The sequence below is a fragment of the Pezoporus occidentalis genome, unplaced genomic scaffold, assembly GCF_034315485.1.
Source record: "Pezoporus occidentalis ecotype Australia unplaced genomic scaffold, CSIRO_AGI_Poc_V1 ctg68, whole genome shotgun sequence".
NCBI classification, from domain to species: Eukaryota; Metazoa; Chordata; class Aves; order Psittaciformes; family Psittacidae; genus Pezoporus; species Pezoporus occidentalis.
In genome coordinates this window covers 1791934-1807786 of record NW_026916030.1, presented here as the reverse complement: position 1 = coordinate 1807786, position 15853 = coordinate 1791934, and the positions used below count along the sequence as shown (strand labels likewise).

Below are 15853 nucleotides of genomic sequence, written 5' to 3'. Positions count from 1 at the left end.
CCAGTATGGAAGTGTGGGGAAGGCTGGATTTCTGGGCTTGCAGATGTCTGAAGGTGTGAGAGAATGATTCTGATTTAACCTTGAAGAACTCATACAAGGCCGAGTTACTACTTCCATGGGACTTTACAGTCCTTTGATAAGTGCTGTTATAGGACTTTCATAAACATTATCTTGGAGTTTTATTTGTAGTAACTCAGCTGGGTCAGTACATGTTAAGATGCTGCTGCCATTAGTGACGAAGGATGACAGCCAATGTTCAGAACAACCTAAAAAACCGGGAGCTGGGCGGGGATTTGCTTTGTTTGATCAGTTGCTTCTATCCTGCCTTTTCTTGCACAATTACATTTTGATCCAAATGCTGTGGAAAAGGGTATGTCTGCCTGAAACTGTAGTACAATTCCATGAATTTGAGCTGACTTCAGCTTTGATGCATTGGAAAACAGCAGCTGTCAAGATTCAGTGACTGGCTATGTACGTGTAAGGCCTGTTACTGTGCTTCCTCAGGGATTTGTTAGTAAGCTGTTTGTGTTTTCCTATACATGCAGTCTTAGCTCTGGTCACAGTGTGGGGCACATGAAGAGCTGAGTCAATGCACTGGCCATGTTGTGATTTAAAGATCAATGTGTAGTAATGTAAAAATGTGTTGAAATTAATGTATTTGACCAACTTTTGTAAATCCATTACTGTAAATCTAGAACAAAGATCCTTAATGAAGTAGCATAACCCATAAATTCCAAAAACTGTCAGCAGAACAGAGCTAGAATTGTTCTATCTTCCCACTAGTCTTACAGCACAAATGGGATACTGCCTCAGAGGATCTGATTAGTGCAGTTTGAAGGCAGTTGTGCTCTGTTCAGATGGATGCTTTTCTTATGAGCTTCTTGGTCTGTGTTAGTTCATTATTAGCTGGATGCTAAACAGCACTGGCAGTGCAATACATCTCTAGTAAAGTTGTATTTTTGCCTTTCCTTTATGAAACTCTGTGGTAAATATTTTGAGAGGAGATAGAAACCTTTTTAGCTGCAGCGGGATGTTAACTGTCTAGAACTCGAATCTGCACTGGTTTTATCATCCCTTTGTAATGTGAAGTCTATACATCTATCTGGGGAAAATGTGTTTTCTGTGTTTTAAAAGACTCTAGTTTTCATGTTACCTTTTCCACAAGGTGTTTTTGTGTAATTCATGAGATAAATAGGTTTGCATCTTTATTTATTTTTTCTGATCCAGGCTGCTCTTATTTTGCTGAAATACAGATAAGATTTGTGGGCCTAGTCATGAGGAACAGAAAAGCAGGGTGGTTTTGACATCACAATATTGAACAAGGGCTATGGATTTTGAGTGGAGGTTACAATTTCCATGGCTTTCTTTGTGTCAGTGTCTATACAAAGACCTCCTAAACCACAGCACACCGATTGTTACTGCATTCTTCTTTCTTTTTGCCAGAAACAATAAAAATGCAATTTGCCAGAAATGCAAAGAGGAAGATCCCAGCACTTTCAGTGAGGGAAGCCTGTTGGCAGAAGAAAGGGTAAGTTGTAGTTCACTAATTTATCATTAAACATTCTCTGGTCTACTCCGTAGTCATCGTTGGCCCACAGTTCAGGAGGGAATAACAGAAAATGTGATAGCAACTGATAGTTACACATTTTATTTTATGCTTTAGTCTTTTGGATTTCCCAGGTTTTGATTTAAGAAAGTATAATGGCAGCCTTAGGACTTCCAAAGCCTGCCAGGTTCTGCAACATAAAATCCCACACACTTCCATAGGATTAATTTTTTATTGTCTCAAAGTAACCAGTGCTTTCCTACTTGAAATAATACGTCTTAGCTGTTACTTACTATCCTTAGTGGATTTTCCAATCTCATGATTCTCTGTACGCTTCAAACATGTTACTGTACTCGTGGAGCATCCCTAAGGAGAGAAGAGTATCAGATAGCTGGCTGAATTACCTAAAAAGTATTTGACAGCCAGAGTATCTGGAGGAAATAGTGGGAAACACTGAGCTGAACATAATGATTGGTCAAAACTGGGCACAGGCAAATGTTTCACCTGTGATTTCACTGTGCAGATCTCTTCTGCTATTGTGTGATTTTCCAGACAGACTGCTGCACTATTCCATATCCTGAACACAAATTGGGCCATAATACTCAGTCTCAGCTGATCTCCTTTCTGATTATGTGCAGGAATATGAAGAAGCACGCATTCTGTCTAAATGTTTTAGGGAAAAATGGAAGCAAACAGGCAGTGAGATGAAAGGTGAAGTTTAGGAAGGGGCTGCAGGAAACAATGAAGCTGGAGATAATAGTGAATAGCTCAGAAAAAATCCTCAATTCTGCAATAAATTTCCCAGTGACAAAATTAAGGTATCATGTAACCAAAAACGGGTACATTTAAACCCTTATGAACTTCTTGTTCTATGTTGACTCTCAGTTCTGTTATAACTCTAGGATTTCTCTGCTGTGGGATTCTCACAGGGTCTGCTGGGACTTTCTGCACAATCTGTGGGTGGGTGGTTGTAAATAGGGCCCCACTCTTGCAAGCTGATCTGCCTGATCAGATTCTTATGCCCGCCTGAGTGTCCAGACAAAGTCAATCACCACAAAGGCATGAGGATCTGCCTGTGTAGATCAACTTACATCAAGTTGTCTGAGTTTGTAAACAACATGAATAATAGCAGCTTTATTCTTTATTCCTGACAATCTCTGCTTTACCTTTGCTGTGGGTTTTTTTAATGCTTATTTCCCATGCTGTTTACGTGTTTATGTTTAAAATATGATACCTACACAAGGAAAAGAAAGGCTTTATCAGGATGTGTATTTGCCTGAGTTTATCTGACGATCTATTTCTGTAGTCTCTTCCATCCCTTCATCTTACACTTTTGATTTATAATCCCTTAATATATATTTCTATGATTTATAATCCCTTCAACATTGCTTCAAGTCTTATCATGGTGCTGTTCCCCAGTATCACCTATTGAGCGCCTACATTTGTCAGTGCAATCAGTTAGAGGAGTAGGGCATCACACCCTGGCTGCTGACATTCATGGGGCTGGCTTAGAGGCCAGTGCCCTGGTTTGAACTGGACATGAATCACTTTGTGGCTCTCCCTTCTCTGTCTGTGGTTAGAGCAGCTGTAGATCCTGGTTCAGCTGCAGAGGGCCGGCTTTAGCTGGAGAGAAAAAAAACACTGGATTTATCCTGGAAAGCTTTTGGTCAGCTTGATCTGTTTGTTAACTTGTTCCTACCTGATGGTCCTGACCACATGAGCAGTAGGCCAGAGTCTTGCCTTAGCTAGAAGCCATAAGACCCACACTGTGCAGGTCAGAGTGCTAAGGAGAAATGCATATGGTAGTGGATTTTGGATGGGACATGGCAGGGGACCTCCACTTATGTGACAGGCAGGTCTGGGCAGGTATGTGTGCTGTGACAGCCACCCATGGTCAACATCAGCAGCACCTGCACCAACATCTTCCTTTGAAACAGAGAAATTGAAAAAGGGGAGATGTGCAACTACAATACATCAAATCAGATATGTTTCTGTTTCCTTCTGTTTGACCCAGAGCACTTTTATGTCCCCAAGAGTCATCTCAGTTACTGTATGAAGGTCTGACTCAGGTCTCTAAAGGAGTTCTGTGCAGAGTTGGGTTCCCAGAGGTTTGGGTGAATATTTCAGAGCAGTCACCTGTGCAGATGAAAGAAGAGATGAGGATTTCCTTCCTTGGTTTCCACCTGAGTAGCGTCCATAATGATTTAACAACCACAAGTGTGAACCAAGAAGCACAGGGAATGCACGTAGCAGTAAGAGACATGTGCGCTGCTGGGACTGTCCCCGTAGTTAAATGTATTTTAAATTATCTATTTTGTAATGTCAGGAAATTCCTGGAGTTTTTCTCTTATGACACAAGGGGAAAAGCCACCATGTGCCTGGTAACTTGAATCGCTTTACTTTGATTTTGCTCATCACTTAGACTAGACTATTTCAGAGGCTGGGGCTGGCCTGCTTTCACTAATTGTACATGGATTATTAGCTTACTACAGCTACTCTTCCATGTATGCAGGTGGAGCCATACATGGCTGTGTACAACCTACATGATTATTTTGTAACTCCTTGTTTGTAGTTTTTGTGCAAAGTTCTGGACTTCATTTGCAGGTTGAGATTAGGAAATGAGTTTCTGTGAGACCCTGCCTATAGAAATGTATCTTCTCACCACTCGTAGCATTGGCTACGCTTCTTTTTTGTGATTTAATAATAGATGTAGGAAACATCATGTTACATGTGTACAAAGGTGTTGTATCTAGGTGAAAACAAACTCCGGCCAGCCAGGAATGTTGAAGCTGATGATTTTATTTGTTTTAGCTCACTTGGTGGAATTTCAATCACTTGACTGAAACGGGGCATCATTTGTAAATCCTTTCCTCCCTCTGTTTGCAAAGGTTCCCTCTGCCCAGTTCTTGCCTTCTCTGTGTTGGGAAATCTGCGGTCCCCTGTTGTGTACTTACCAAGAGAGCATCTAAAACCATGCCATTCACTTTAGCAGTGCTTGTTCTTGTGTCAGTGTGCCTATTTTGGCTGTGCAATTTGTACTGTTTGAAGTGTGTCGTGTTTCATAATTTACATAAGAATTGTACATTTTTTCATGGTTAACATAGCAAAAACAATCTATGTAGTGCAAAAAAACCCCACTCACATATGGTTTACATTTCTTTAGTGCATAATGCCATAGTAAATAGAAACAGCCATGGCCTGAGCAGTGTATTCTCACTGCAGAACAGTCTCAAGTCTTCTGTGCAGCACGTTTAGGAGGTGTTAATGACCCCGATAATGAAATGCATTCATTAAGAGTGGCACATGGCAGCACCCTACAGTTAGGGTCCTGTCAGCACATTCATTGCATGTGATATATGTCAGGCTTCTATGAAAAGGAACTTAAAATAATGCCTGTAGTTGGCTAGGGATATTTTCGGTTAATTTATATTACATCAAACAGTTTAATTTTGAACTGTAAGAAAGAAATTATTTAACAATTATTTGGGCTTCTGCTGCACTAAGGTGGACTTGCTGGGTTAGAGAGCCTTATGGCAGTATAGCAAATGTAAAAGAAATAAGGGATTGATCAAGATCCAAGATTTTGACACAGTCACCTCATTCCTATGTCAGAAATGCATTCTGGAGCACCTTCTGACCAATGCTTTTTTCCGTACTGTGTTTCCTTTCCAGGCATTTGGTGATGCTGCTATTAATAAAGAGATTTCTGAACTGAGAGTACACTGTGTGACCCTGGGATGCAGCTGGTCTGGTATCATGAAAAACTTCGAAGTACGTTTAAAGGCAGTATATTTAAATGCACTCTGACTTGAATGGGGACAGGGAGACAATGAAACCAGGTTCTTAGCAAACACATATCAATGCAACATCAGTAGAATCAACCAAGCACCAGGATTTATACCAACAGAGTACCTAAAAATGTGCCATTAACTTTAGTAGGGCTTAGATCAAATTGAGAGCAGGCTGATGTGAAATGCCCCACGTAATATGGGTATGGGAACAGAGGGTCTTTCTGCATTTGTAACAGGTAGTCTGCTATGTACCTCACATAACTCTGTATCTGAGAAGCATCTGAGATGCTGCTGCCTTTTCTTTGCTAATTATGCACAAATTTTCTACGTGAGTATATTCATCGTTAAAGAAAAATCTACCCACTTTGCTTAGCTTCATAGTTCTGAGAACTGGAGCCCCTCTCAGCATGAATACATGGCAAAATTGATTTGAGAGTTGGGTGTGTGATTGAAATTGGCACTTCTGAGCCAGGTCTGTAGGGGACAGCCATCTCCCTGTAAAGACAAAATCAGTTGTGACACAGTGCCTTCAGAAGGTCCAGTAACAGAGGTCAGAGTAAATAGTTCTTATTGAAAGACTGTGTAGATCTATTGGATATAGTTATGAAAGAAGTAACGTTGATATTTTTCCTTGTTGGGACAAGATAATGCAAATAGTGTAAAGGAAATGTTTTAAGAGTTATTTTGAGTGTAGTTATATACAACAATAACAATTGTTGTATAGAAGGTGTCAGATGCTATGCAGAGATGTCAGCAGACTACACCCATTCTGTCAGCTAGAGCATGATGGTCTCAGTGGTCAAAAACACCTCTCAAAACCCCTCCAAAACCACCTTAGAAAAAACCCAGGCTAAAAGTTAGGGATCTTCTATTACAATTAAAAATCTGGGACCACGGTCGTGTTATTTTCAAACACAATCATTGGAGAAAGTTCAGGGGAAACCTCATATTTGAGATCAGCAAAAGTTGTTGGTTGTTAGTTGGTTTGGGGTTTTTTTAACTTAAGAATTAACAAGAAAGCCCCAGTAAAATAGGTGATTTTTTCACCAGCAATCTCAGTAACATCATGGAGTGGGACTTTACCCAAGTTTAGAAGAAACACAAAGCAAAGATCTAGGCTGGCAGAATGGAGACTATTTAAAGGTGAATGCATATCTGCAGTTTACATTTTGGTTTATGACTTTTTATTTCCAGGAGCATCAGAGCTTATGTGAATATGCTTTAATCCCTTGTCACACTGGTTGTGGACACATGGTGATGAGAAAGAAACTTGCAGATCATTTGGAAAACGGATGTGTTAATAACGTGACAACGTGTCAGAGGTGTAAGAAGAGCTTATCCAGTAGCGAATACCAAGTAAGACCATTTCTCCGTTTCAAATGAGGGCTTTGTATTAATGACTTAAATAATCTATCATGACATTTTTCATCCTGTGCTACTGCACTTGGAGAATATTTAGTTTTCCTGAGTTTGCTAATTTTTCCATGCATGTGTTGGAGGGAAAAATGAGCTGTATTTGGTAGTCTGCTTGTGACGTTACAAGAGAGATGGAAATATCTGTGTGCTCATCCGGAGCTTGGCAGCCCATGTTTTAACTCCTGTCTTGAAGCATGTGTTCCGCTACAAGGTAGGTAAGAATCAGAAGAACACAAGTGATGGGAAGCAATCTTGAAAGTGGCTGGAGTTTTATTTGAACTAAAACTGCCCACAGATTTGTAAGGCAGGCTTTTGTCAGTATTTCTATGAGATATGGTGAAGTGTAACTCACAGTATGAGCAGCAGTGTCCATTACAGATCAGGAAGAGCACACTCTGGATCTGCTGCAAATTGCTCAGTGACTGTTTGAACATATTTAGCTTCTATTTTTCATGTTTAAGTTGTGTTTTCCACTGTTGTCACAGGGACCTGCAAAATGAATTTGCATATATCCTGTATGTATGCAGCCTGAAGTTAATAGTAGTGGGTAGCTTTGCATGTCATCACTGTCACCAATTTATGCCTTTTCAAATACTGAGCTGTGAGATTTACTCAACATGGAGGTAACAGTCCTTCTGGGATAGGAATAAAGCACTCTTGCTAAAACATGCTTCTTGGGAAGCTTTTGCATGTCTTCTTCATAGTTTATTAACCCTTACAGAAAGAAGAATATGGGGATCCCAGCACATTTTACCAGCGCTAAATCCAGTGTATGTTTCAGAGAGACAGTAAATACCAGAAGGTGGCAACCCATAATCCCTTACTTCTGTGAGTGCTGTAGCAGGCTGGAGAAGGAAACCTGAGCTGCCTGATATTCCCTGAGCACCCTGTCTTTTCAGAGGTCTGTGATGCCGCAGATCCACCTCAGAGGGCTTCATTTTCCTGCTATGAAGAGCTGTTTTCCTCCCACTCATTCAGTTAGCTAACATCTAATTAAGTTTTTGGCTGGGAAACCTTGGCAACCAAGGATTGGCCTCGAGATGTTGATTTTTCTCTGCCTCCCTTAGTATTTGTGAAGCTGGAATTTTGCTGGTTACATGATCTGCTTTATTGAATTTGTAGTTACGTGACATAAGAATGTTGATTATTTGTGTGTATTCTCTGTATTCACAATCTTCTGGGAGCACACAGTAAGTTTTGGGCACTGCTCTCCCTCTCTCCATCTTCACCAATCAGTTATTGATCTTGTGATTTCTGTATTTCCATATTCTAAAGGAATGTCTCACCAGCCCCTTTCCCCCTCAAGGAATCAGTGATCTGAAGGAATCAAATAGTAGAAAGGAAGAAAATAAAGGCTTACTTTGTGCAACACTAAGAGTATTAAAAATGAGTTAGAGAGTGACAAAAAACCTGTGACTGCATTTCTGAAGATCGAAAGAGAAACCTCAGCGCTCTTTGCAGGCGAGACTTGAAGGCTGTTGGAATGGCTTTATCAAAAACGTGTGAACTGCTATAGGAAATGTACTGGTGTGCAAAGGCATTTATAAAGATTAAAGACAGCCCCACCTGAACACTATGAATTGAAAGCTGACAGCTGCTGTGTTCAATACACATATTACACTTGTGTGAACCGATGGCAGGAGGATTATTTTACCCTTCTTGGAGCCAGAAATGGCAGGAAGTCTCATATTAGAGGTAATGCATTTTGCATTAGCACATCGTGATGGAAAATTTGGATTCCAGCCTTCAAGATGGTAAAAAGCAGGATGCAGGAAGGGTCTGCACATTAAACAAACTGGAAGTCAATGCAGTAAGAGTTTATGTTTGGGCTTCCTGTATATTTGCTTTTTGTTCTGTAATCCACGTACATGTCATCGCATATATATGTACGTGTGTGTGTGTGCATATAACTACTGGGCAGGACTTGTACATTGCCAGTCTTGTATCAAATTCCCCAGAGTGACCTTGCAAAGCATCTGTAAGTAGTTTCCAAGAGCTCTGGGCCCCATAAGCAAAAGATCACACTGTGTACTTCCATTTAACAGGTATTGCATCTGGAGACCTGTCACTGAGCACGCCTGTGGGGCTGAGAAGAAAATTAATCAGCTTAGAGGCTTAGCTTGAGAAACCTCTGAGCCTGCACTTCGTTATGCAGGGGACAGCAGCACCCGCTCTAAGATGTGCTTTAGTCCCAGATTTCTGAACGTTGCTTCCTCTAAAAAGAAGCCAGAGAACTCTGCAACTATGGCACAGTGAGGCCCCAGGCAGGCACTCTCTGGACAGGGATTTTGCACCTTGTGGTGTGGAGCTCACAGTGCTCCTGGGGAAGTTATCCTTCCTTTCTTTCCTCTTCCTTAAGCCCACATCTTCCAGGAAGAAAGCAAGAAACTTACTGTAAGCTTTTTCTTCCATAACACAGAGTTCCTGTAGAAAAACCTCCCAAATCCCCAAGTTTCTGTAAAACAGGAATAGCATTCCAAAGCACAAGCTTTGTTTCAGAGACTCCTAAATAAAGATGCTCAGTGATTTTAATAATACACTGAATTCTTTTCTTCTTGTTTTCATGACAGGAACATTCATGTGAAGGCAGTTTATGTAAGGAACAAAACCATGTGCAAACAGAAACACCATCAAGAGAAAAGGTAGGTAAAAGATGAGTGAATTTTCAAAGCTGGTTGGGTGCTGTAAGCTGCGGTAATGCCTTGACTTGATTTAACTTGATTTATAGCTGCTGGGATTGCGGCCTAGTTGTTTGTAAGTAAATAAAAGAATCCCTTTAAACTGGTATTTGATTGTTTGCTTTGCTTCTCTTGTTTCTTTCAACAGAACTGCTCTACACCTTCAGTCAACAAGGATGGCTGTCGCTTTTCTGAGGTCGGCTGTTCATTTAGGGTGAGTGACACGGCTGCCTTCAGAAAGGTCTCCAGTGGTGCACAACAGCACTGTGCCTTTGGTCTGACCAGCTTTTGTGTTCTGGGTAGTAGATATATAAATTGATTTAAATAGATCTTTAAGAAAAGAGGGAAAGTCTACCCACTTTTAGTAGAACAGCAGAGGAGAGACTGGAACTGCCATGTTTACATGGTTCAGCCAGTGACACTGTGCATTCAATTCAGCTAAAGATAGATGTTTATTACAATTCTGCTGGTTTATCATATACGTTTTGGATATTTCTTCCAGGGTAACATCTCTCAAAACAGTGAAGAATTTGCATTTTTGTTGGCATCTGTTGCCTTGTCCCATCTTTTGTGGTCAGTATATGTATTAAATACTGGTTTATTTAAGAATCTTGCTGGGACTCTGCCTGGAATCCTCTTTAATCCAGAAATTGTAGGTAATAGTTTTCTTTTTATGTAGCTTGTGTACACATGTGAACACGTAGCCTAAATGAGAGGGCTCCTCTCACCACATCTCCTCTGAGAATTGACTGAAATGTAGCTGGACCTGTACCTTGCAGTTCTTCCATCTCTGTCTCTCCCAAGAAACTGAAGTGGACATTGCTTGGTTTGGCTGTAGGCCAGTTATGGTGGTTGTACAGAGTGTACTGACAGTGTCGTCTTCTCACAGGGAAGCAAAGAGAAGGTAAAGAATCATGAGAGAACTGCAGTTGGAGCCCACATGCTGCTTCTGCTGCAGCATATAAAGCAACTGAAGGCAAGCTTGTGCACTGCTGCCAAAGCTGCAAATGGTTTCATCCCACAGACAGAGCTTAGTGTGAACAGTGCAGGAAAAAGCATCCCTGATCTGCAGATCCTAGCAGGGATGGAAATCCGTGGGGATCTGGAAGAAGATTGTTTTCCTGAATCTTCCATTTCTGAAGAGGAATCTGCTCTGCAGCAACTTGTGAAGGAGAAAGTGATTTCTGAGCTAGAAAATAAGCTACAAGTGTTTGAGAATATTGTGGCAGTGCTCAATAAAGAGGTGGAGATCTCTAGCTTGGAAATCGTGGCCTTTCGGAGACAGAGTGAACTTGATCAAAATATAATACGAAGCCTTGAACTGAAGGTAAACAGTTATGATAAGCGTTGTTTGTGTGCTTGTTCTATAGATAACAAGTATTTACACGTATCAGTGAGAGGTGGTGTAGAGATCAGGACAGGGATAAACACAGGAATTTGAGCTGTGAAGTGTTAAGTTCTGAACACATCTACAGGATCCTCTTGGAGCTTTGGATATGTTTTCAAATGGAGATCTCTAATATTTGTTATCCAGACCTATGTTTAGGTACCTAGATACTCCTGAGAGTTTTGAACATTCAGAGTTTGCTGTGATCAGATTGTGATCAAGCAAGACAGTTGCTTGATGCTCTTAAGGCTGGGGGGGGGACCAACCAACCATCTGTCCAGTTTGCTTTCATTTTGACACGTAACTGTTGCTTAAAAAGAAATCAGAGGAGACGCTTCAGGACATGAGGGCTCCAGAAAGATTCTGCTACTTCTGCAGCACAGCAACCTAGAGAGGAGAATTGACTGCAGACTGATTTGTTTCTTCTAGATTGCAGAGTTGCACCGGTGCCTGACGCAGAAGGACGTAGGCCTGAGCAGCCTTCATAAGAGTCTTCTGTTCTCTGAGCAAGCTTCCTATGATGGGGTCTTTCTGTGGAAAATAACAGATGTTGGCAGGAAGTTACAAGACTCTGTGACTGGAAGAACAGTCAGTTTGTATTCACCAGGTAAAACACATGGTGTGTATGTGTGTTAGCAAAAACCAGTCCTTTAGAAAACCTACTTCTTTCTCTAGAATGGTGCTTCTTTCCGCTCCTGTGGACAGGAAGTTCTTTAAGTCCTTCAACTAAGATGCTGTCTATGCAAAGACCTCATGCTTTCGTGCCTGTAGTTCAGGGCAGTTGCAATGTGCTCTTCCAGAGTGTTGGGTTCTGTTCTGGGCTTTCACACTGCAATTTGCCCACCCTGCAGCCTCTTGCAGTGACATCTGCTGGATCCCTCTCGTGTAACCCACAGCCTGGTGCCTCATGGTACCCAGTGGCTTTCTGCTGCAGTTCTCTCCCATGTGAGAAGTAATTTGATTAGATAAAATATGCTTGTAGTGGCTAATAACAGGTAATTTTCACTGAGTCACTAAAAGCACTCCAGCCACTGGATTTTCATTGCTTATAATCTCCAGGGTGTACTGATTTGTCTGTTCTCATCTCTGTGATAGCAAAACACATCATAGACCATCTTTTCCCATATGCCAGAACAGTCGTTATGTCCTTTTCTTTCCCCAAAGGACACTTTACTAATGAAGGGTTCTGATTTTCAGCTTTCTACACTGCAAAATATGGCTACAAGGTCTGTCTGAGGGTGTATCTGAATGGGGACGGGACAGGAAAAGGAACCCACATGTCCCTGTTCTTTGTTGTCATGAAAGGAGACTACGATGCTTTGCTCCCATGGCCTTTCAGGAACAAGGTAAGAGGGGCAACCTTTTATATCACACTAACTGAATGTAATGACTGTAACTAAAGCTGGGGTTTGTTGAAGTTGTCAGGAGAGAGATGAAAAAGGTCTCTGGACTGTGCAGTTCTCTACCAAGAAATAATTCCTTAATTTAATTTAATTTAATTTAATTTAATAGGTGGCAGAGTTTTATATCCTTCACCTGGGAACTGTTACAGTTTCCCCTGTTGAGAGTAACTGACCTTGCAGGTTGTGAACCGTTCATTACCATTTGTATTTAATTATCGATAGAGCATCCAGCTGCTTTTGCAGCATGTTTGCACTTCTGCCTCTGCTGTTTTCCAGTTTATTTTTCAGTTCAATAACTCATCATTTCCACATTCTGTTTTTCAGGTTACATTTATGTTGCTTGACCAAAACAACAGGGAACATGTTATTGATGCATTTCGCCCAGACTTGACTTCTGCTTCATTTCAGAGACCGGTGAATGATATGAATATTGCAAGTGGCTGTCCCATGTTTCTCCCTTTGTTCAAATTACAGTCACCTAAATACGCCTATGTGAAGGAAGACACACTTTTCCTTAAATGCATTGTAGAAACAAATTATTAAATCTTGAAAAATGGGTGGCTGGTAATAAAACACCCACTGAATTTCATTAGTTTACAAGGAAACCAAAACATCAGCTTGAGACCTTGTATTAGTTGTTGTGTGCACACAAAATCCAGAGAGCCCAAGCCTGAATCCCTGAATCCATTCATGTCAGCTGAACATCTGCCTGCTAGAGTTAGCTACAGCTGAGCATGCCCAGCACTTTGCCCATGGATATTGGAAATGAGAACTGTGATTATTTCATCAGAACAGCCAATACTCCTGGTGTAGATGTCAGTTAGTCACACACACCCCTGCACATGCACTTGTGGAAAGAAGCACTATTCTTTCTCACACCTGGCCCAGATGTGGGTGTCATTCTGCTGGTAGTGGGCAGGGAGAGCAGCCAGAGCTCCCTTCTGGCACCGTGGGGTTAGGAGGTTTCGGAAGCTGAGCTTTCCCCATCCTCCCCTGGCTGCGCAGCAACATTCCCAGGAGGCATGGTGCTGGCTGGCAGCCCTGGTGTGGGCTTCTGCCTGTTCCTCCACCAGGGACATGGGCAGATTCCTTCCCCTGAGGCACTGATTGGGTGTCTCTGTGCTTATTGGTGACCTTGAAAGCAGTGACTTGTGGTTAGCATTTGTAACTGGAGTTGATACCAGATGATTTATGTCTTGCTATTTATTTTAGATCTATATTTATGTGCTCTGTAAAGAGATGTCCTATTACATCAGCAATCGGTGACCACATTGCACTGTGCCTTGGGGAAATCACCTCTTATATTTCCAAAGGAGTTGTTTGACTTTCCCATTTCAGATTTTGAGCTCTGAGGGCTGGTAACCCCAGGGAAGTTGAGAGCCAGTCCAGGCAGTGTAAGGACCCCTCAGTAGCTCCATTTTCAAGTGTTCAGTCACTTCCCGAACCTTCAAGGCAAGTGACTTAATAGAAAATACTGATTTTATTTTTTACTGCTTTATTATTTTTATGTCTAATTCTTATCACACGCTAAAATAGAACTAACTCTTAGACATGGTTTTGTCTTTTATTGTTATCTTAAAATAGAAGTAAGGAATGAATAATTTCACTTGTTTTTTAATGAGTGAATTAAACTTGGAAATCATGCTTGGACTGCATCAAAAAGAGTGTGTCTGACTGGTCAAGAGAGGGGATTCTCTCCACTCTGGTAAGACCCTCCTGCAGTCCTGCATCCAGTTCTGGAACCAGGCTGAGAGAGCTGGGCTGGGTCAGCCTGGAGAAGAGAAGGCTCCTGAAGGGGAGAACTGAGAGCAGCTCCAGTCCCTGAAGGGGCTCCAGGAAACCTGGAGAGGGGCTTTGGACAAGGGCCTGTAGGGACAGGACAAAGGGAATGGCTTTAACCTGCCCGAGGGGAGACTGAGATGAGCTCTTAGGCAGAAGCTCTTCCCTGGGAGGGTGCTGAGGCGCTGGCACAGGGTGCCCAGAGAAGCTGTGGCTGCCCCATCCCTGGCAGTGTTCAAGGCCAGGTTGGACACAGGGCTTGGAGCAAGCTGCTCTAGTGGAAAGTGTCCCTGTCTGTGGCAGGGGCTAGAGCTGGATGAGCTTTAAGGTCCCTTCCAACCCAAACCATTCCATGATTTGAGACCCCAGGTCTCTCTGTTTCTTTCTCTCTTCCATGTTTAAACTGTTCTTTCAGGGACAGAAAGTTATTTTTCCAGTAATGTGCCAATCCCCATAACCACACTGGAGTAACATGCCTAAAAATATGCTGCTTTTCATGGCTGTGTGATTTTGACAAGTGCTGTATTTATTACAACCATTCCAATTTTCTTACAATTTTATTTATTTCCTAAATAAAGCTTATTAAGTTAAAAAATAAGTTTTTTGTGTTATTTTCACTGTAAAACAGGGAATTTAGCAACTTGGAAATAGGACAACAGTGATTTGCTGTCAGAAGAGCGGCACAGAGCTGCAACACTCACTTGTTTCTCCCGCAGGAGCAGGGTTATGCAGTGCGTGGGTCTGAGAAACAACCAGTCCCATGGGATTTTGACCTGAAAAATTGACTTAAGGCTTGGACAACACCGACTCCCACAGCAGTACCCACTCACAAGCCAGGCTGAGCACATAGAGGGACCTGCTCCTCTATGAGGGAGGTGAGTGTAGGTGAGGGCAGCAGGATCTGCCACGGCAGCTTATTCCAGAGCCTCTTGTGGCTCCTGAAGCTGGAGCCAAGCGGGAGGGAGGCAGCAGCTGATCTCCCAGGAATTACTGCAGATCAAGATAGTGGTCAGCTCAGCCTGGTTGCCTGGGCATCGGAGCTGCTCCATACATGTCTAAGCTTCTGTGGTCCTCACTGCCCTGAGCTGCTTTTCCACAAGGGTTTTTTATTAGCTGTGTTTATCACAGCAGGCATTGACTTCCTGGGGCTGCCTCTCTGCTCCACTGTTACTTTCTTGTGCAAAATCCTTTTCCCTGTAGAGCTGTTGTTTCTTAAAAAGAATCAGGAGGATTTTCCTTGTGTGTGAGACACAGTGAGAGAAGGTGGTGGGGGAAATGAGTAAAACTGTGTGTGGGTGAGAGCCGGGGAAAGAGAGAAAGTGTGTGGGAGAGAAGATGTGAATGTGCATGTGCAAGAGAATATTGATGTGTATCTGTCTGCATCGAGGGAAGCAAAAACCTCTGTGTGTGCATGTGTAGGTTGAGGGATGCATCCAGCAGAGAGTGACTGACCTCATGCCTCCATGCTCATCTCCTGCCCCTACCAGGAACAATTACACTGATTTGATTCTTCCTGTGCACAGACAGGATTTCACTGATGGCAGGAGCCCAGTGTGGCTGCAGATGGGAGATCACATCACACAGGAGCACCACAAGCTTCAGAGAGGCAGAAGCATCGACACTGGATGAATAAATACCCTGGAGAAAGGACACAACTGTGCCTGCCCTGCCTGGTAAAATCAATTTTAAATGTTTATTGGAAGCCCTGTAGTTCCAGTTTTCTTTCTAGCCAGACATTCCCAGTGGGGCAATCCATGAAGTTAAATGGGTGAAAAGCTGCAAGGCTGCAGTTTGCAGGACCTTGTGCTCAGCATCCTGTAGCAGAGGTGCCTCTGCTTCAGTACAGCATCACT

At 42.3% G+C, this 15853-nt stretch overlaps 1 protein-coding gene across 3 annotated transcripts in view; it reads left to right on the top strand.

Moving 5' to 3' along the window:
• TRAF1 (TNF receptor associated factor 1) overlaps positions 1-14598 on the top strand; it is a 28204-nt gene extending 13606 nt beyond the window's left edge. For all 3 annotated transcript variants that reach the window (XM_062641522.1, XM_062641524.1, XM_062641523.1), the window contains 9 exons: positions 1444-1528; positions 5219-5317; positions 6532-6693; positions 9324-9395; positions 9580-9645; positions 10321-10758; positions 11248-11425; positions 12016-12164; positions 12546-14598. In XM_062641522.1, the coding sequence (XP_062497506.1) occupies positions 1444-1528; positions 5219-5317; positions 6532-6693; positions 9324-9395; positions 9580-9645; positions 10321-10758; positions 11248-11425; positions 12016-12164; positions 12546-12764 (1468 nt within the window). In that variant the 3' untranslated portion in view covers positions 12765-14598. The remainder of the gene's footprint in view (positions 1-1443; positions 1529-5218; positions 5318-6531; positions 6694-9323; positions 9396-9579; positions 9646-10320; positions 10759-11247; positions 11426-12015; positions 12165-12545) is intronic.
• Positions 14599-15853: the final 1255 nt, after the last annotated feature.